The sequence below is a fragment of the Cetorhinus maximus genome, chromosome 14 (assembly GCF_964194155.1).
Source record: "Cetorhinus maximus chromosome 14, sCetMax3.hap1.1, whole genome shotgun sequence".
NCBI lineage: Eukaryota > Metazoa > Chordata > Chondrichthyes > Lamniformes > Cetorhinidae > Cetorhinus > Cetorhinus maximus.
In genome coordinates this window covers 45,417,748-45,439,203 of record NC_135892.1, presented here as the reverse complement: position 1 = coordinate 45,439,203, position 21,456 = coordinate 45,417,748, and the positions used below count along the sequence as shown (strand labels likewise).

At 41.1% G+C, this 21,456-nt stretch overlaps 1 protein-coding gene across 2 annotated transcripts in view; it reads left to right on the top strand.

The window, feature by feature from the left end:
• scaf8 (SR-related CTD-associated factor 8) overlaps nucleotides 1–21,456 on the top strand; it is a 188,678-nt gene that overhangs the window by 139,447 nt on the left and 27,775 nt on the right. For both annotated transcript variants that reach the window (XM_078556867.1, XM_078556868.1), the window contains 5 exons: nucleotides 350–523; nucleotides 15,165–15,244; nucleotides 18,211–18,328; nucleotides 19,334–19,465; nucleotides 21,227–21,345. In XM_078556867.1, the coding sequence (XP_078412993.1) occupies nucleotides 350–523; nucleotides 15,165–15,244; nucleotides 18,211–18,328; nucleotides 19,334–19,465; nucleotides 21,227–21,345 (623 nt within the window). The remainder of the gene's footprint in view (nucleotides 1–349; nucleotides 524–15,164; nucleotides 15,245–18,210; nucleotides 18,329–19,333; nucleotides 19,466–21,226; nucleotides 21,346–21,456) is intronic.

Sequence of the window (21,456 nt, the reverse complement as noted above, 5' to 3'; positions counted from 1 at the left end):
AAGAAGAACATTTGGTGCCTCTACACATTGACCAACTAAGATTCAGGAATTCACAGTATGGATAGCACTTGGTATTTGCTTGCGTTTGACTGTCCTATTTAATGATGTGTTAGTTCAAATAAGTGCCACCATCTTATCCTGATCACTTAAATCTATGCCACGAAACTGAAACTTTAATATTTCCCACATTCAACAGATTTTATGGTAAAAGTTTGCCCTCAATTTATTTGACTTTATTTCCACTATCATATATATTTGTGCAGATGTTACAGAAGAGAAATTATTATTTGTAGTGTGAATTCTATCCTATATGTAAACAATTACATTGTCATTTCCACTTTGTCTCTAGCTCCAGCAGTTAGTGCAAAGTCTTCAGATGCAGCAGCAGAAACCTCAGCCTTCTCTGCTTCAGGCTCTCGATGCTGGGCTTGTCGTCCAACTACAGGCCCTTACAGCTCAGTTGACAGCAGCTGCAACAGCTAATACACTCAATCCACTTGAACAGCGACTCAATTTTAATAAGGTACTGTGATGGATACAATTACGTTGGAGAGATAATGTAATAAGGCATAAGACAGCATGTCACTGATCATTGGACACTGTACTGAAAGAGTGCTACATTTATAAGTGTCCACTAAGTGATTAAAGTATAAAGTGGAGCACTGTGATATTTCACTATGCTTCAGTGTTGCCATAATAATGGGTTTAATACTTTTTTTTTCCAGATATAATGTCGCCTTATTAGTACTTCAACGTGCAAGGCAAAAAATTAGCGCTCTCTTAGTTCCAGTCCAAGACAAATATGCATTGTTAGCTATTGATCCAATTTCAAACTCATTGATGCAGGCAGCCTTAAGAAAGTTTTCGCTGAACCATGAAATCCCCACTTGCATATTTTAAACTTTTAATTTTTCATTTGTCAATCCCACTAATAAATAAAGAAAGGAAGAAGGAGTGAAGTGGGCATCGACATTTTCACAGAAGGTAAATCTGCTTTTAAGAATTCAAACAAGTGCCACTGATATCCTGTCCACTATATAGATGAGACTGAATTCAGGCACCATCTTCAGTTCTTGTTCTCTCACTATCAGTAGAATTTTTTTTAAAGATAGTTCCTCCATTATCACCATCTCTAGTAATATATAGCAGCAAGGTTTTTGCAGGTTTACAGCAGTTTTCTTTTGGGTTGAACGTACCACAGTTCACACACACTGATCTTTATCAATTTATTTGCAGGCACACACACTTTCTTGCCTTCAGCATCTAGTTAATGTTTCTTGCTTCAAGGTTGCCATTAAATCTCAAGGGAATATATTCTGCGTACAATCATACAGCACAGAAGGACACCATTCAGCATGCCTGTGTTGACTCTCCTAATGGAAAGAGTTTTATTCCTGGCTACTCTACCAAAACCCCTTATAATTTTGAAAATCGCTATTAAATCTCCCCATAGCTTTCTTTGCACTGAGGAGAACAATCTCAGCTTCTTTGACCTCCATAAATCTGAATTTCTGCACTCTTAGTACTTCTCTGCACCCTTTTCAAGACTTCGAATTCCTTTCTCAAGCGAATTCCTTTCTCAAGTGTGGTGCCCAGTATTAGAGACAATGCTGTATCTGAGGCCTAACCAGTGATAAAACTTTATCTTTGCTTCCTTGCTTTTGTACTCTGTTGGCCAGATTTTCATCACTGAGGCGGGACTAATCTGTTGTGATCCTGTCTCCTTCGCCAGGGGCAATGGGATTTTCAGGCAGCCATGGCCTTAATTGGCCTGGAGACAGGGAGGCAAGAGGACTTAGGTGGGTTGGAAGTGGGCTGATTCTGGAGAGGGCAGGTTAAAATGCCCATCTCTGTTCCTAAAGCACTGACCCAGTTCTTCCAATGGAATCAGCAGCGAAGATTTAGCTGTAATGGGAAGTCCCACAATCCATAGAAATTTAAACCTTCTGATCAACTTGAACACGCCCATTCGCCCTACACCCCTCGCCCGTTATGCATTTTATGAACAGAACAATCGAGCCCTATTATAACATTGGAAACTGTCGAATACCCCATAACTCTCCCCAAGCAAACAAACTGACTCTTCAAACCAGCTGTGTAAATACAGTCAAGCATTTGTAAAAGGATTAGGCAGTTGGATTGCAGCAAGAGCCCATAACTCTCCCCAAATAAACAAACTGAGTTCAGAACTGCTATCTAAAAATATGTGTAGACTTAATGCAAAATGCAATGGGAAAAGCTTAAACAGTTAGACATTGATATCATATTTGGCTATACTTCGAATACTGCAAAATCTACTTGACAATTTTATCCATTTAATGAACCTTTTTAATTCACCTGAAGACTTTTCCATATTTACAGAGTTGGTTGTTTACTTGACAGCTTGCCAGTTTGCAGAAGTATCAATCTGGCAAACATGTTGTTCAATGGGTAGTTACATCTTCCAAACACAGCACTGTCATGACTCACCTTAAGGAACACAGATGCAACTCATGCTGCAGCTCATCATGCTCATGATGAACTATAAAGGAGGCAAAACCATTTGACTTAGCTTTTAAACTCTTCCCACCTCCAATCCATGGTACACTCCTTCATGCAGCTGGCAGAAACCCAACAACTGCTGAAGTCTGGCTGCCTCCCTGAAAATCAAAAAAAAACTTGCTGGAGATGCTCTCTTCAGGAGCTCACAACACTGTTAATTGCCTCTTTACTAGAAGTGGACCTGTTCCAGGGCCCCCTCTCTCCCTCTTGTGAAATGGCTGAAGGCAGAGATGGAGATGGGACTTCAAGCACGCTGCTCATCAGCCGTTTCTTTCCGGTCCTGCCTCTGTTTGGTCCTAATCAGGACCATGAAAATCTGGCCCATATCTCTATTTATAAAGCCAATGATCCAATATGATTGTCTTCGGTTTTATCAGCTTGTCCTGCCACCTTTATAGATTTGTGCATGTGAACCCCAGGGTCTTTGTGCTTTCACCCCCTTAAAATTTTACATTTTATTTACAATACCTTAATTTTTCTTTCCAAAATTCACTTCTCTGCATTTAACTTCATTTATCATATATCTGCCCATTTCATCAGTCTGTGTGGCCTTCTGAAGTCTGCTACTATCTGTTTCATCCCTGAAACTTTGAAGATGTGCCCACGTACCCCAGCCTCAAGTCATAAATATACATGCTGGTAATTTTGCTAAAAACATCAGTAGAGTACAGAAAATCCATTTGGTAATTCATCACCTTAAATTGCTCCCGCTGAAAGTTCCAGTGCAGAACTCCCCCTGACATAGCCCCCATTTTTACTTGATCGTATCAGAGCGGCACAGCTGCTCCAATCATCAGTCAGCAGACTGGCAATCAAAGCAGCATTTTGGAGCATAAAATATTAAGAGTAAAAATGTAAGAGAATTGCACAGAATGTTGGTATGCCACAGTTAGAGTACTGTGTTCACTTTTGAGCATCCCATTATACTAAAGCCACAGGACTCATTGATATGATGCCAGAGATTGAAAACTGTCATTATGAAGAGAGTTGAAAAAGACACTTCTTCCACTGGAGCAGAGAAGTCAACCTACATGGTTGAATCAAGGTTTTTAAAATTCTGAATAAATACGATAGATTGAACAGAGAAAGCCTATCTCCTCTGATTGGAGAGTTGGTATTCATGGATGATTGATTTAGCCATCATCTACAATGCTTGCTGACCTAAATAATCACCCCAACATTCAATTCAAAAACTTTGCCCATTTTACCAATCTATGTCCTGCTGAAGCAGGAATTTAGGGAGCTGAGGTACAGATATGCAAGTCACTAAAAGTAGTGACGCAGGTTAATAAGGCCATAGCAAACCATTGGGGTTAATTCCTAGAGGGAAATAATTGAAACGCATAGATGTTATTTCAAACTTGGATAGAAACTTGGTTGGACCATACTTGCGGTACTGTCAACAGTTCTCATCTCCATATTATGTAAAGGTTATGTACAGTGATTGGTGCTGTTCCTTGCATTTTTCTTGAATTTGACCTGTGAAGAACATGTCTGTTCTGCCTCTGGATGGGTGAAAACCACAATGCTATTCTGGAAGGAGTTCTTCGACACTGGGAAGAGGCAATTAAGGATGATACTTGCAATGATCTTTCCTACAGCAGACAGCAGAGAGACTTCTCTGTTGTTAATACGATTGGACTGGCCTCCCTTCTTGAATGTAGGTGTGGTCACCGTGTCCCTGTGATTCCCCAGCATGCATTCCTCTTCCCAGATGAGAGATATGAGGTTGTGCAGCCATGCCAGGAGTATATCTCTGCCATGTTTCACAATTTCAAATGGGATTCCATCTGCTTCAACAGCTTTGTTATTTTTGAGCTGATGAATGGACTTTTCAGCTTCGTTCCAGACTGGAGTAGGGCCAAGATTGAGACAGATGGGGCATTGAGGAATGGAGTTGAGGATGTTCAAGCCGAAGACAGAGTCTCGGTAAAGAAGTTCTTTAAAATAAACCACACATGTCGTTGGTGTCTACGAGTTGGGTCTCCCACTTTCTTTCTGTCCACCATTTGTTCTTTACGCCATGGGTTTTATGCTGTGCCATTGCCTTTGGACACCTAGAGGGCTGCTGTTTTTCTCTTGAGGCATGATGAAGTTTCGATTCTGCAAAAGCTTTGCGCATACCCGCAACTAGGTCCTGTATCTCTTGGTTATTTTTGTCAAATTATTCACGATATTTCCAGTTAGAGATACAAAGGACCTCTTCACAGGTGGTTATTATGGTGGACTTTTGGGTCAACCAGGCACTTTTGGAACACTGTAGCTCCTGGTGGCTGGAGGTTGGCAGTGAGGCGCTGACTAAAAAGAGCCACCTTGGCAGAACCTTTGAGACCTTCAATGCTAATTTTCTTGCAGCGTTGCTTCCACTGTTTGGGGGCCAGGCTGATGGAGATGTTAGATCGGATAAGGCGTTGATCAATCCAGCAGTTGTAGTTACCTGTCATGTCGCGGGTGATGTGGACCTCTCTGTGGTCCCTTGCTCGAATGGTGAAGTAGTCACACAAGTGCCAGTGTTTGGACCATAGGTGTTTCCATGAGGCCTTGTGCTTGTCTCACTGGCAGAATAGAATATTGGTTGTGAAAAAGCCAACATGCCCAGCTAATCATCAAAACGAGCTCTGGGACATGTTGCTCATATGTCTAACACCAGACTTCCGAAGCAACTGTTCTACTCAGAACTCGCTCTCATCAGGAGACTCCCAGGAGGACAGTGGAAATGCTTTAGGGATGTCCTCAAAGCATCCCTGAAGAGATCAAACATCCCTGCCAATTCATGGTTGTCCTGTGCTTGTGATTGACCAAAATGGAGAAGCCTTACTTGAGAAGTCTCAGAACATATCGAAAAACTTCATCAAGAACATGCAGACGTGAAGTTGAGAGAGCACACAAACCTCCAAACATCTCATCCGCCCAACTCTTCAAACACCAACTGTCTCCCGTATGGCAAAACGTGCAGATCACACATTGGACTTATCAACCATCACGGAACCCATCAAACTGGAGTGGAAATAAATCATTCTCGATCCTGAGGGACTGCATAAGAAGAAGAAGAGGAGGCTATATAAAGGCTGTAGAGGTGCTGAAGGTGCAAAAAAAGATATACTAGAATTGTACCAGAAGAGTGAAGATACACCTATTAGGAAATATTGGACAGGTTTTCCTTTTCTGGAAAAGAGAAGAGTGAGGGGTGACATGATAGAGGTCTTCTTTTTGGCCCATGCTGCAAATTCCTAGCTCTGTTCGCTAGCCACCCACTCCACCTTTCTCCCTGGGAAGAGGAGTGCTTCCAGGGGATCTCGGGGATGCTGTGATTATGACCAGGTTCAAGAAGGGAGACAAGTCCTATCGTGGTAACTATAGAATTTTTATTTTAGATTTCCAGCATCTACAATAATTTGCTTTTGCATTAATGATGTTTGAGTGCTTAATTCCTGCCACCGAATGCAGTGCTCGGCCCCTGCCAGCGTGAGGTACTGAGGAGAAAAACCCCTTCACAATATTTTCTGCATTAATAATAATACATGGATAACCTGTACAACCTGCAGCTTTCAGATCACTTATGGCATTTAATTCATGGCTGTACATGCTGTCTGCCGCAGGAAAGATCATTGCAAGGACCCTCTTCAATTTCCTCCTCTCAGTGGCCAAATAACTCCTTCCAAAGTAACAGTGTGGTTTTCACCCATCCAGAGGCACTACATTTCAACAAATTCAAGAAAATTTCAAGGAGCAGTGACCCCTGTACTTCTGATACAATTTGAAAGAAATAGGGTTAATGTACTGAAATGGCCCCTTTTTTCCAGTTCATGTCTTTGGGTCAGGATGTTTTTGTCTTTGTCAGGCAGCTAGGTTTGCCTTGTTGAAGCTTGACTGCCACATATAAAGTTTCAATCTACATGCACAATAATTGCTTATCTCAAATTGCTGATACTAACTAATCCATTCACCAGGAATGAAAATCACTCTTTGCAAACCTTCAGACCCACGAAGTTCACAAATAAGGCTTTATTGGCTTGGACTTCAAAGGCTGAATAGCCATGAACTAGATGGCTGAAGTAATCTGAAAGCTGCGTGTTGTACAGCCTACCCTTACATTGTTATCAACACAGACAATTTTGTGATGGTGTTTTTCTCCACAGCACTTCTGCTGTCAGGGATTGAGCACTGCATTCATTGACAGCAATTGAGCACTTAAATGTCATGAATGCAAAAGTAAAATATTGTGGATACTGGAAATCTGAAATAAAAACAGAAAATGCTCAGCAGATCTGGCGGCATCTGTGGAGCGAGAAAGAAAGTTATGCCTAGATTTTCACCACGACGGAGAGGACCTCCATTGTGGTGAAAATCCCAGAAATGGCTGAATTTTCTAAGCCCCATTTGACCCAGGGACGAAAACCTTGGCCTTGATGTTTCAGGTCTGTGACTCTTCATCGGAATTCTCACAAATAACAATGTGATAATGGCCAGATAATCTTTTTTGTGCTGTTGATTGAGGTCACAACACCAAGGATAACTCTCTGCTCTTCTTCAAAATAGTGCCATGGGATCTTTTACATTCACCTGAGAGGGCACCCCTTTTGTAATGCACTGGAATGCATGTCTAGATTGTGTTTTCTCAAGCCTTAGAATGACAACCTTTCACTTGGGTGAGGGCATTCTCATTTGAGAGATTTAAATAGCCATTTGGATCTTTGACCAGTGGAATTTTTGATTCCTTGGGGTTATAAGGACAGCAGATATTGATTTGGCTTTCAGGCTAATCAGAGTTGTGTGGCCTGTTGAAATAAGTTTGAGATTTTAAAATAAGTTAAGTATGCTGATGATAAGACTCTTAAAGAGTATAATTTTGTGTCACTAGTTAATGTAAATTTCAAAAACAATTTCATCTGATGATCAAACATAGGAATATTAACCTACTCCTGCTCCTAAGTCCTTTGTGCCTGCTCTGCCATTCAATAGGACCATGGCTGATCCGGTTGTGGTCTCAACTCCTCTTTCCTGTCTACCCCCAAACCCTTGACTCCCTTGTCTATCAAAAATCTGTCCAACTCAGCCTTGAATAAATTCAATGACCGAGCCTCCATTGCTTTCTGGGGAAGATAAATCCGCATACCAGCGATCCGCTGAGAGAGAAAATTTCTCCTCATCTGTCTTTAAAGGGAAACCTCTTATTCTTAAACTCTGTCCCTTCATTCTAGTCTTCCCTGCAAGGGGAAACATCCTCCCAGTATGCACCATATCAGGTTCTCTCAGGATCTTATATGTTTCAATAAGATCACCTCTCATTCTTCTAAACTCCAATGGGTATAGGCCCAATCTGTTGAATATTTCTTCATAAGTCCTTCATCCTAGGAATGAGTCAAATGAACCTTCTCTGAACTGCTTCTCACAGTATCTTTACAGTGCAGAAGGGGGCCATTCGGCCCATCAAGTCTGCACTGGCTCTCTGAAAGAACATTCCACCTACTCCCACTCCTCTGCTTTATCCCCCGTAACCTTGCACATTCTCTCTTCAGGCAGCAATCCAATTCACTTTTGAATACCTCAATCAAACCTGCCTCCACCACCCTTTCAGGAAGTTGGTTCAGACTCCAACCACCCTCTGGGTCAAAAAAATTTTCCTCACATCACCACTACTACTTTTGACAATTATTTTGAATCTGTGCCCTCTAATTCTTGATGTTCTCTTGAGCGGGAACAGTTTTTCACTGTTTACCCTGTCCATACTCCTCAGGATCTTGAATACCTCAATCAAGTCTCCTCTCAGCCTTCTTTTCTGCAAGGAAAACAGTCCCAACCTCTCCAATCAAACTTCATAGATACAGTTCTTCACCCCAGGAATCATTCTTCTGAATCTCCTCTATACTGTCTCCAATGCCTTCGCATCCTACCTCAAGTATGGCACCCAGAACTGGAGGCAGTACTCCAATGAGGCCCAACTAGTGTCTTATACAAGTTCAACATGATCTCCTTACTCTTGTACTTGATGCCTTATTAATAAAACCTAAGATACTATATGCTTTATTAACTGCTCTCTCAACATGCCCTGTGATTTTCAATGACCTATGTATCTATACACTGAGGTCTCTCTATGTTATGTACCTCCTTTAGAAGCTCTCCCTTTATTCTATACTGTCTCACCATATCTTTCCCGCCAAAACAAATTACCTCACACTTCTCTGCATTGAACTTCATCTGCCATTTGTCTGCCCAATCCACCAATATGCCTATGTCCTTTTGAAGTTCAAGACTATCCCATCAAAGTTGGCAACATTTCCAATCCTTGTATCATCTGCAAACTTTGAAATCATGCCCTGCACATCACAGTCTAGGTCATTAATATATATCAGGAAAAGCAAGAGTCCCAACACTGACCCCTGAGGAACTCCATTACGGACCTTCCTCCAATCTGAGGAACTGTGGCATGGGCAGAAACCTGATTGGAAGGATTCAAATATGGAGTTCCAGGCACACACATGGGAGGCAATAACCTGTTTAAGGACTTTGGAGAGGAAAGGGAGATTGGAGATGAGGTGGTTATTTGTAAGGGTGGGGTTGGGGGTTGTTTCTTTTCGAAGAAGTACAATGATGGCAGATTTAACAGAGAGGAATAACACCTGAAGGGAGAGAACCATCCATAATATCAACTAACATGGCGACCAGGAGGGGAAGTTGAGTTTAGTGGGAAAAGGGTCAAGGGCGCAAGAGGTGGGTCTCATGGACAAGATGAGCTTGGAGAGGGCATATGGGGAGCTAGGAGAGAAAGTTGAGAATTTAGGATTAGGGCTTTAGAGGAAGTTTGGACCAGTGGAATAGAGGGATAGGGCAGAGACAACTGATTAGATGGTCTTTGTCTTAATGACAAAGAAGCCCATCAGCACCTCACACTTGTTAGAGGTGAATGAAGAGGAGACCCAAGAAAGGGGCTTAAGAAGACATTTGCAGTAGAGAAAAGAAGCTGGGTATTATCTTTGCCTTTCAGGATGATTCTGAAATAGTGAACAGTTTTAGTGGATGGGAGCGGGACCTGATTGTGCTTTGTGGCCCAGCCAGACCTAGCAGTGGGTAGCTAAATCAGTTGTCCACCATATCCTTTCAAGTCGTTGTCCTTTGGACTTAGAGGAGCTGAGATATGGGGCAAGATTTTGCCCTTGGTGGGGGTGCTTGGCAGGGGCAGTCAGGAAGCCGACCACCACCCATGATCGGTTCATCACCATGATTTCACAAGGGTGGGCCAATTAAGGCCTGCCCAGCATGAACACGATTGACAGCGTTGAGCGCTGCCGGTGCAGGCAGGGGGAGGAGGACGAGCGGGCCTATCGTGCAGTTTGCGCATGTGAAAGAAAGAGCACTTCAATCTCCCTGAGACACAGAGCTGCCTCAGGGAGATTGAAGCACTGTGTAAAAAAAAATGAAGAGAATAAAAATTTAATAAAACATGTCCCCTCGTGTGACTGTCACATGAGCTGGGACATGTTTTTAATTCAAAGTAAGTTTAGGAAACCTTACCCTGCTCGTGGATGAGGTTTCCTAAAAAATGTAAAGGCCACTTGGCCTTTTCACCTGCCCGCCAACCGTAAGGTTGGACAGGCGGTGTAAATTTGAATTTAATTGGGTTGTTAATAGGCGCGCGCCCAACGAACGAAATATCGCGAGACTGCATGATGTCGTCGGGCATCATTTTAAGCTCAGGTGTGTCGGGCGCGTAATATTCTGCCCAAGGGTTGTAGCAGATGGGACCAGTTAGGATGAGAGTGTGTAATGGCTTTATTGAGGACTAGGACATCACAGGTAGAATTGAGGATGCAGTTCAGCAAATCAGTAGCAGTTGAATTATTGCTGTCAGTGGGGGTCAAAGGCTACACAGTTGATATTTTGAAAGTGCAATTGGAAGTGAATTAGGGAATAGTTTTTTTCCAGGGGTGGATACAGAAGGAAGTAGTGTTCGAGCTTGGGAGGAGGATGTGGTTGGAGGGTGATACAAGGAAGTGATCAGAGATGGCCTTATCTGTGATTAATACTCTGGGACTAGCAAGTCCACATGAGATGGCCAGGTGAAGTAGGTGGCTGTGCATTTGGATTCCACATGGAGTGAAAAATTTAGAAAAAATAAGGGCTGTGGATGTGAGAGAACATGATGAGCTGAGGTTGAAATCACTGATTATGGGAAGTTGCTTGTTTCAGAGACAGAGGAAAACTGTAAAGATATCTTGGTGAGACAATTTTTACCGCAATTAAGAGGGCAATGGAGAAAGATGATTTTGAATAAACTGAGAAGGGTGGGACAAATTAAGATGCTCAAAGGAGGAGAAAGTGGTGGAGGAGTGGGGGGTCAGGCGAAGGTGAGATTTTCTAATAAGTGCCACACAGCCACTGTGACAGTCTTGAGGGAGCAAGTGGCAGAAGATCTAGCCAGGTGGAAAGTCTTCATAGAAACTAGGAGCAGGAGTAAGCCATTCGGCCCTTCGAGCCTGCTCCGCCATTCATTATGATCATGGCTGATCATCCAACTCAATAGCCTGTTCCCGCTTTCTCCCCATATCCTTTGATCCCTTTCGCCCCAAGAGCTATACCTAACTCCTTGAAAACATACAATGTTTTGGCCTCAACTGCTTTCTGTGGTAGTGAATTCCACAGGCTCACCACTCTCTGGGTGAAGAAATTTCTCCTCATCTCAGTCCTAAATGGTCTACCCCATATCCTTACATTGTGACCCCTGGTTCTGTACTCCCCACCATTGGGAACATCCTTCCTGCATCTACCCTGTTTAGTCCTGTTAGAATTTTATAGGTTTCTATGAGATCCCCCCTCATTCTTCTGAACTCCAGCGAATATAATCCTAACCGACTCAATCTCTCCTCATATGTCAGTCCCGCCATCTCAGGAATCGGTCTGGTAAACCTTCGCTGCACTCCCTCCATAGCAAGAACACCCATCCTCAGATAAGGAGACCAAAACTGCACACAATATTCCAGGTGTGGTCTCACCAAGGCCCTGTATAATTGCAACAAGACATCCCTGCTCCTGTACTCGAATCCTCTCGCTTTGAAGGCCAACATACCATTTGCCTTCTTTACCACCTGCATGCTTACCTTCAATGACTAGTGTATGAGGACACCCAAGTCTCGTTGCACATTCCCCTCTTAACCATTCAGATAATCTGCCTTCCTGTTTTTGCTACCAAAGTGGATAACCTCACATTTATCCACATTATATTGCATCTGCCATGCATTTGCCCACTCACTCAGCTTGTCCAAATCACACTAAAGCATCACTGCATCCTCCTCACAGCTCACCCTCCCACCTAGCTTTGTGTCATCTGCAAATTTGGAGATATTGCATTTAGTTCCCTCATCTAAATCATTAATATACATTGTGAATAACTGGGGTCCCAGCGCCGATCCCTGCGGTACCCCACTAGTCACTGCCTGCCATTCGGAAAAAGACCCGTTTATTCCTACTCTTTTTGTTTCCTGTCTGCCAGCCAGTTTTCTATCCATCTCTATACACTACCCCAGTCCCGTGCACTTTAAATTTACACGCCAATCTCTTATGTGAGACTTTGTCGAAAGCCTTCTGAGAGTCCAAACAAAACAACATCCACTGGTTCCCCCTCATCAACTCTACTAGTTACATCCTTGAAAAATTCCAGTAGATTTGTCAAGCATGATTTCCCTTTCCTAAATCCATGCTGGCTCTGTCCGATTCTGCCACTGTTTTCCACGTGCTCAGCTATTAAATCTTTTATAACGGACCCCAGAATTTTCCCCACTACCGACGTCAGGCTGACTGGTCTATAATTCCCTGTTTTCTCTCTTAAATAATGGGGTTACATTAGCTACCCTCCAATCTGTAGGAACTGTTCCAGAGTCTATAGAATCTCGGAAGATGATCACCAATGCATCAACTATTTCTAGGGCCACTTCCTTAAGTACTCTGGGATGCAGATTATCAGGCCCTGGGGATTTATCGGCCTTTAATCCCTTCTGTTTCCCCAACACCATTTCTCTACTAATACTGATTTCTTTCAGTCCCTCCCTCTCACTAAACCCTGTGTTCCCCAACATTTCTGGTATGTTATTTGTGTCTTCATTGTGAAGACAGAACCAAAGCATGTATTTAGTTGGTCAGCCATTTCTTTGTTCCCCATTATAAATTCCCCTATGTCTGACTGTAAGGGACCTACATTTGTCTTCACCAATCTTTTTCTCTTCACATACCTACAGAAACTTTCTGCAGTCAGTTTTTATGTTCCCTGCAAGCTTACTCTCGTACTGTATTTTCCCCTCCTTAATCAATTCCTTGGCCCTCCTTTGCTGAATTCTAAACTGCTCCCAATCCTCAGGTCTGTTGTTTTTTCTGGCCAATTTGTATGCCTCTTCCTTGGATCTAATACTATCTCTAATGTCCCCTGTAAGCCATGGTTTGGCCACCTTTCCTGTTTTACTTTTGCGCCAGACAGGAATAAACAATTGTTGCAGTTCACCCATGTCCTCTTTGAATGTTTGCCATTGCCTAAACACCATCATCCCTTTAAGTAACGTTTCCCAATCCATCATAGCCAACTCGCGCTTCATGCCACCGTAGTTTCCTGTATTAAGTTTCAGGACCCTAGTCTCAGAATCAACTATGTCACTCTCCATCTTGATGAAGAATTCTATCATATTATGGTTGCTCATCCCCAAGGGGCCTTGCCAATTATTCCTTTCTCATTACACAATACCCAGTCTAGGATGGCCTGTTCTCTAGTTAGTTCGTCAACGTATTGGTCCAGAAAAACGTCCCGTATACATTCCAGGAATTCCTCCTCTACAGTATTGTTACTAATTTGATTTGCCCAATCTATATGCATAATAAAGTCACCCATAATTACAGATGTTCCTTTATTGCATGCGTTTCTAATTTCCTGTTAAATGCCATTCCCAACATCACCAGTACAGTTTGGGGGTCTATATACAACCCCCACTAATGTTTTTTGCCCCTTAGTGTTTCTTCATTAAGGGAAAATGTGTCATCACCCCTCAGCCAGGTTTCTATTAAGGTCATGAGGGCAAGGGCCTTGTTCGCAAGTAAATGGACATCCTGGAGGGAGATGCTAAGAGGGATGGTGAGAGCAGGCTCCATGGGGTCAGCAGTGAGAGGGCTGAGCTGGACAGGAAGGAGATTAGCAAGATTGACCCCAGCTGGTGGACTTGATGGGAAACTCTTTCGAGTTACCAACAGTCACAGATTGCAACTCTTTCGAGTACAATCACAGTTCTTGGTTTCCGGGAGTGGGACATGAACCCACAACCCTCTGATTCAAAGGCGAGGGTGCTATGAACTGAGCCACAGCTGACACCTCGGACGTGATGGGAAGGCTGACAAGAGAGCAAGATGGGGCAATTGGGGTTCCTGCTTTTCAAGAGTCAGTGTCAGGTGCCTCAATGAGCAATCCGAGGATACTTAGAAATGTTTTTGTTAAGTTCTCAACCACCGAACCCATACAGAGTTCGGCCTTGGCGTTTCAGGGCATAGACCACATCCATGGCGGTAACAGTCTTGCGTTTAGCGTGTTCCGTGTAGGTGACCGAGTCTCGGATTATATTTTCCAAGAAAACCTTGAGAACCCCGCGAGTTTCCTCGTAAATGAGGCCGGAGATGCACTTAACGCCCCCACGACGAGCGAGGCGGCGAATGGCAGGTTTAGTGATTCCCTGGATATTATCTCGGAGGACTTTGCGGTGCCGTTTCGCACCCCCTTTACCGAGACCTTTCCCGCCTTTGCCTCTACCGGACATCACACCGGGAGAGAGGCACAAAAGGAAGCTGTAGGCTTAATTAAGCCAAATTAAACCTCAGATGGCAGCAAGTTGGAAGGTCAAGGAGTACTGAAGGGTTGGGAATTAGGGGGGCAAGCACCTGAAAATGGAGAAGTGAAAGGAAAGATGACAATAGAAGAGAGTGCTCTTGGAGGAATAAAGAGAAAAGTAAATTAAAAAGCGAAAAACTGCAGCTTCTTGTTTTTGTACTATCATGCTGATAACCACAAAGCCTATGAGTATTCAAGCTGATAAGGGCAATTAATTCTTGATAGTTAGTGGCCACTTTGTTTGTGTCCCTTTCAAATTGCAGAACAACCCTTGAGAAGAAATGGTCCTCTAATAGTCCAGATGAGTAGAATCCATCTTGTGATTCCACAGCACAAATGCAACTACAATTGCTTGAATGTTCCAATTTGTTTACAAATCAGTCAACTGCATCTTGTCATACTTAGCCAAAATATCCATAAGTTCCTAGAGTATTTAAATTTGCAGTAAGTCGAGAGGGATGGTGTTGGTGCTTCCAGAGGTGAAAGCTACTACTTTAGGTCTGAAGATCTTCAGAAACAGCAATTTCGATTCATTTTCTTTGCAATATCATCTCCAGAGTCAGGCTATCATTGTCAGCAAATTGTAGGATACAGGAGGCACCACAATAAACGAAATGCATTTCTGCTTTTGAAGAAATCTCTAATTCTGAATGAAGTAGCCATTGCAATTAAAACTGGACGTATATATAGGTAGGGCTAGGTTGATGAACACTGTTATTGAATCAACTGGTTGTGAAATACTGAATTGGGTTTGTATGTTTTGCTACAGAAACTCCTTGACAGATTTGAGTATGATGAAGAACATGATCGTTCAGACGAAACTAAGAAAGAAACATCTGCATCCCAGCTGTAAGAAATTGTCTTATTTATACATATTATCCCCCCAGTTGCAAATAAGTGCATATCTTGCTTCTGGAGTCTTTGAACAAAATGTAGCTTTATTTTAATTGTAATATCATGGAGTCATTATGACACACAAGGAGGCTACTCAGTCCATTGAGTCCATGCCATGTCTCTGCTGAGTGACCCATTCAGTCCCATTCCCCCACTCCATCCATGTAGTTCGCCATCCTCGTAGGCAACGAGTTTCAGGTCATTACCACTTGCTGTGTAAAAACAAAAATTGTTCCTCATGTTTCCCCTGCATCTTTTGCCCAAAACCTTAAATCAGTGCCCCGTAGTCCTTGTGCTATTAACTAATGGGAACAGCTTTTTGTCTACCTTACCTAAGCCTGTAATAATTTTGTACACCTCTATCAAATTTCCCCTCAATCTCTGTTGCTCCAAGGAGAGGAGCCCCAGTTTCTCCAACCTCACCTTGTAGTTAAAACCCGCCATTCCTGGAACCGTTCTGGTAAATTTCCTCTGCACCCTCAAGGACCATCACATCCTTCCTAAAGTGTGGTGACCAGAAACGGATGAAATACTCTAGTTGTGGCCTAACCAGAGCTTTTTAAAAGATTCAGCATAACATTTCTGCTTTTGCAGTCGATACCTTTTATTTATGAAGCCCAAGATCCCATGTGCTTTGCTATATACTCTGTTCCTGTCATCTTCAAAGATCTATGTACATGAAACCCCAGGTCCTTTTGACCCCATGCACTCTTTAGGACTGTCATTTAGCCTGTATTGCATCTCTCTATTACTACTTTCAAAATTCATCACCTCTCACTTCTCTGTATTAAATTCCATCTGCCCATTCTAGTATGTTCTGTTGCAGTTAAATATATAATCACCTCTGTCTGTTATCCTCCAGTCTGCAAAACAACCTTTTACCATGACTTAGTTTTCTGTCCTAAAGTCAATGTTTTATCCAAGCTGACACTGACACTCCTATCCAATTAGTTTCAGTTTTGTTGACTAGCCTTCTTTTTGGTAAATAGAAATAAACATGCTGGAGATAACATTGAATGAATTTCAGTACTTCATTCATAATGTACACCGCACAGTCATTGGAAAAATGTAACATTTCCAACAATAGACATTGGAAATTAAAGTTCTTGCCTGTTGCATTTTGCACTACCTGACTGCCATGGGTTCCTGGATGTCATTCTCTCTAATCTCATTTCTTAGCAATTCCATTATCATAATCAGGGAGGTTTTGCACAGTATAAGCAAGAGGAGGTGGTAGGGGTTATGGCTACATCTTAGAACCATAAGTGCAACCCTAAGTATGTTAATAAACTTTGATTAAAATGAAAGTGTTCTGACCTGATTTGGATGCTTTACAATCTTGTCACTTGCACTCCACATTCATCAGTTCTTTTACCACTGGAATGCATACCATGAGATTGGAATCCATATATGAAATTCAAAATGTGATATTGGTTTGTGTTAGAAATTGTTATTTGAAACGAAGGTGGAATGGAGTTTTTGTTGATTTAAGATGCGAGACATACTGCTCTAAGTGTTTTGCTAACTATATTCGTTTTGGCAACTGTTGATTGCACAATGGAAAGATTTATAATTCAAACCAGTAATACAATGTTTGGTATTTTTGGGAGTTTTTGTCAGCATTCCTGGCATGTCAATATTTGTTGAAAATGAATTCGAATTAAAGTAGCATTGCAAGCATTCTTGATTAAACATTATTTAATCTTTAACAATTCTGATAATGTATTCAACAAGAGAACTCCTATTATACACCATTACATTAGAAGGTATTTGGTTTTGAAGTCATCAGCTATTACAGAAGAGATACGCTGAAGCGAGAGAAATCCAGTTCACAGCTGTTAAACAAGTGTGTTTGGAACGTGTTCACCTTAATAGAACACCTGGTGATTAGTACCTTCTTACATTAATGCAACATCTGCTATTCTGTATCTTCAGAAATTACTTAAACTCTGTATAACTGGCACTATTTTTAAACTATATTTGACAAACAAAAGTAAATAATCCTTAGAAATCTAGGTTTCAATTATTAAATCCCTCCTGTAACATCTTGGTTCTACATTGTTTCTTCTTTCCTTCCCAAGCTTCCATTGCATGCCATTCCTGAAAGCACACCAGGAAAAAACGACTATAGCATAAAGAATTGGTGCATTGTGAAATGCTATTCTTCTGTGGCACATCATGTTGCAGTATAGGAAAATGCTATATCTCCTATCTGCAAGCTTTCTTTTATTAGAATAATTTATCCTGGATTTCTCCCTAAAGGGCCGGTATTGTTCTCAGGATATAGTTCCTATGTACCAGGAGCAGCCTAGTGCTTTACTGTTAGTGCTCTTGTGTTGTTTGAGTTTCGGGGTTATTATGGTTAACCTGATGTAAGTACCCATACTTAATAGCAGAGGCCATTGAATAGTGGCATAGTTGATTGTTTCTCCCTTTAAAATCATTTGAGAACCAATTGTAGTTTACTTGCTAACACCCCAGTTTAATATCAGCACAGAGCTGGATTTTATTGGTTTGTATTACTTGATGTGACACAATGCATTACGTTTACGAAGTAGGAAGTTGCAAGTTTTTAATTTTAAAAAATGCCTATTTGGAGGGGGGAATCTTTATAGTAATTTCAGTTACGAACAGCATTTTCTAATGTTTAACTGATTTTAGCAAAACAAACTGTTGTAGCATAATGTTGATCATCTGCAGAGAAATGTAATTTGGCTCATTGTAATTTTCTGATGGTAAGCATGTACGGTCCTAATGTCTTAATGACTGTCTAATTTAAACACTAACAAAATATGCTATTATTCAAATGTCCAGTGGTTTGTTTTGAAAACTGTGAATTCAGCATTATTATTTTTTCAGTCTCTTAAAGAAGTACTATTGTTTGCACGTGTGTGGTAAATGGTTACCTCTTTGATTTACAGACCTCTTGTAACTGAGACCATGAACACATCACTTTTTCAGCAGCTGGCTGAGCAATTCCAGCAGCAAAACTTTGAGCAACTTCGGCAGCAGTTAATGGAGCAGCAGCAGACACAGCAGGTACAGGCAGAGTGTGAAAGATTGTTAATATAATTGGCACAAACTGTTGTAATAGTGCAGTTCACACCCAAGACTGACAAGAAATATCATACATTTAAAGTGATGGCAATGCAGTTTGTGCCTCTGTTAAGATATGTCTTGAAACAATTTATTTCTGTACCTCTTTAATGTGACGACTTAAAAGTTATTTTTAAGTGTGTATATTTGAATCTTGGTAAAACAAACATCAATTTATTTACAATGACTACGCATACATTTGTTCAACATTATTCGTGCTTCATTGTCAAACGACTTGTCATAATTTATGAAGCAGCGATACACTTCTTTCTTCATTTCTGTTGACAGCCCACATATCATTTTTGAGCCATTTCTGTTTTGCCTTGTTTCCAGTACTTGCAATTTGGAGTTTATTTTTGAGGCAAATTTGCAGCAATTTAGCTACAAAGATTGTAATAAAAAGTATTAAAACTTTGTAACACACTTGTTCCGAATATTTGGCTGTATAAGTGATTCATAATTCAGTATTTTGTTTTCTTTACAGTCTTTCAGGCTAGATTTATCCTACTTCAGCCCATAAATAACATGTTTCTAAGTCAGAACATGCACAGTAATTTTCTATTAATTGTAGTTTTAATGCTTAATGATTTGTGCTTGTAACAATATGCATTCCATTAGCATCTAATTCATTGTTTTGCAATTAACTCACCATAACTTGCCTGCAAGAAGTAGGAAGGGAAATTCTTTTATACTATTTGGGAGTTATAGGATATATGGTGGGCCTTAATTTTTTGGAACACGTAGTGCCCTCAGTCATGCTCATACTGGTGCCACAAAACTAGTGTCATTTGTTCTGCAAATTATGATGGTTGGACATTTAGATTTTCTTTACTAGAAAAAATGGTATGTGCTGTATTTTGACAGCCAAAAGAGTATTTCAGGACTAGTTGGCTCTAGAGAATGAGTCTTGGTGTACAGATTGCACTTATGAAATGCCTTATTTTGCAGAATGCAACTTTGGATAATCAGGAAGTAACTTTTGGATCAGAACAGTCAGTGACCCCTTCCCAGAGCAGTACTCACCATCAGCAACAAGAGCAAGAAATCAGAGTGGAGGATCCTCTTGAGCAACAGCAACAGGTAGAGAGACAATATTCTACAGTTAAAGAATGCATTGAGTATGATAATCAACCTCTGGTTTGGCATGCACATTGATAAAAAAGCGCTTGACTTTTTTGCTGAATCTGAGATTAAAACTGGTGCAGCTTTTCTTTTATTTTGTAATAATTTAAAAAGGCTCTGTTAATATCACTCATTAAACTTGGAGTGGTTACATCACATTTGCTAATTATTCAGGACCTCCTCTTGGATTAACTGAATAGGACATCTTGACTGTCATTAATTATCTTGACAAGTGTTGAATAAGAGAAGTGGAAATTAAATATAACTGCCTCATCAATCTATATGTTAAAAATCCCCATACATATGATTTAGTTCTAGCATTAATTTTATCCCTGTTGGAGTTTGCAGAAGGAGGCTGTTTGCGCTGTCATCAGTGTCAACTCTTAGCTAGAGCACTCCAAAACTAACCTGCTAGTCTCTCGCTCCCTTTGCCTTTTATCTTCCTCTGCTTCCAATTTTTCTAAGTTCATCCCTTAAAAGATGCAATCATTTCTGTTTCAACTATTCCCTGTGACAAAGCATTCCATTCTCCAAAAAATCAGGGCATTTCATAGAACCATAGAATGGCCACAGCACAGAAGGAGACCATTCAGTCTGTCATGTCCCTAAATGCAATACCCTCTCTGCCATGGAAATAGCCCCATGATCTCAAGTATATCATAAACTATTTGAATAATGTTACCTGAATGACTCGTGAATTTATTGTCTGGTAATTACATACTGGTCTTAAACAAAATTTATTTTTACTACCTTTTACCATCCTGTACTATTTTGGAGAGAGGGAATGACGTAAAGAAAGGTCATATAAGATCCTGAGGGGTCTTGACAGGGTGGGTGTGAAGAGGATGTTTTCTCTTAGGAAGAATTTAGAACTAGGAGTCACTGTTAAAAATAAGGTGTTGCCCATTTAAAACAGTAATGAGGTGAAATTTTTTCACTGAGGGTCGTGAATCTTTGGAACATTCTTCCTTCAAAGGTGGTGGAAGCAGAGTTTTTGAATATTTTTAAGGCAGAGGTGGATAGATTCTTGGTACGCAAGGGCGTGATAGGTTATCGGGGGTAGGTAGGATACAGATTTCAGGCTACTATCAGATCAGCCATGAACTTATTAAATGGTGGATCAGGCTTGAGGGGCTGAATGGCCTACTCCTCCTTATTTGTAAGGTCTTGCAGATTCATTTAGTAAATATTATTGCTAGGCAACATTCAATGGGAGTAATTCATTTTTATACTGATCCTTGTTAACTACTTGGAAAATGTGGGTACTGATGTGTGTACCTATTCATAACACTGCAATGCCAGAAAATACATGCAGTGTTTGGAACTAGAAAATGCAGTTGTACCAGACATGCCGTCCCTATACAAAAATAAAAATACCTGGAAAAACTCAGCAGGTCTGGCAGCATCTGCGGAGAGGAACACAGTTAACGTTTCGAGTCCGTATGACTCTTCAACAGAACTAAGTAAAAATAGAAAAGAGGTGAAATATAAGCTGGTTTAAGCGGGGGGTAGAGCTGGATAGAGGGCCAGTGATAGGTGGAGATAGCCAAAAGATGTCATAGACAAAAGGACCGTCCCTATGTTTGGTGCCATTCAGTGGTAATTTTCAGAGCAGTTGATTTTCATCACTCGGCCCAGAATCAGATAAATTATAACAAGTCTGCACTTCATTGACCCTAATTGCTAACTTAGTTCTTAATGATACCTTGGTTTATTAAGGATATGGATATTGATGCACCCGATGGTCAGGACCTTATTGAAGAAGAAATCTTTCAGCATGAAGAAAAGAAACCTTTAGTACGTTCAAGATCTCTGACACACTCAAGATCTCGTTCAAGGTACAGTATTTATTACTATTGTTTGAGGCAGTTCATTTCAAATGTTAAGTAGAATATTTTTATAGATAATCTGCTACAAATTATAATGTATTAAACATTATATTTGAAACC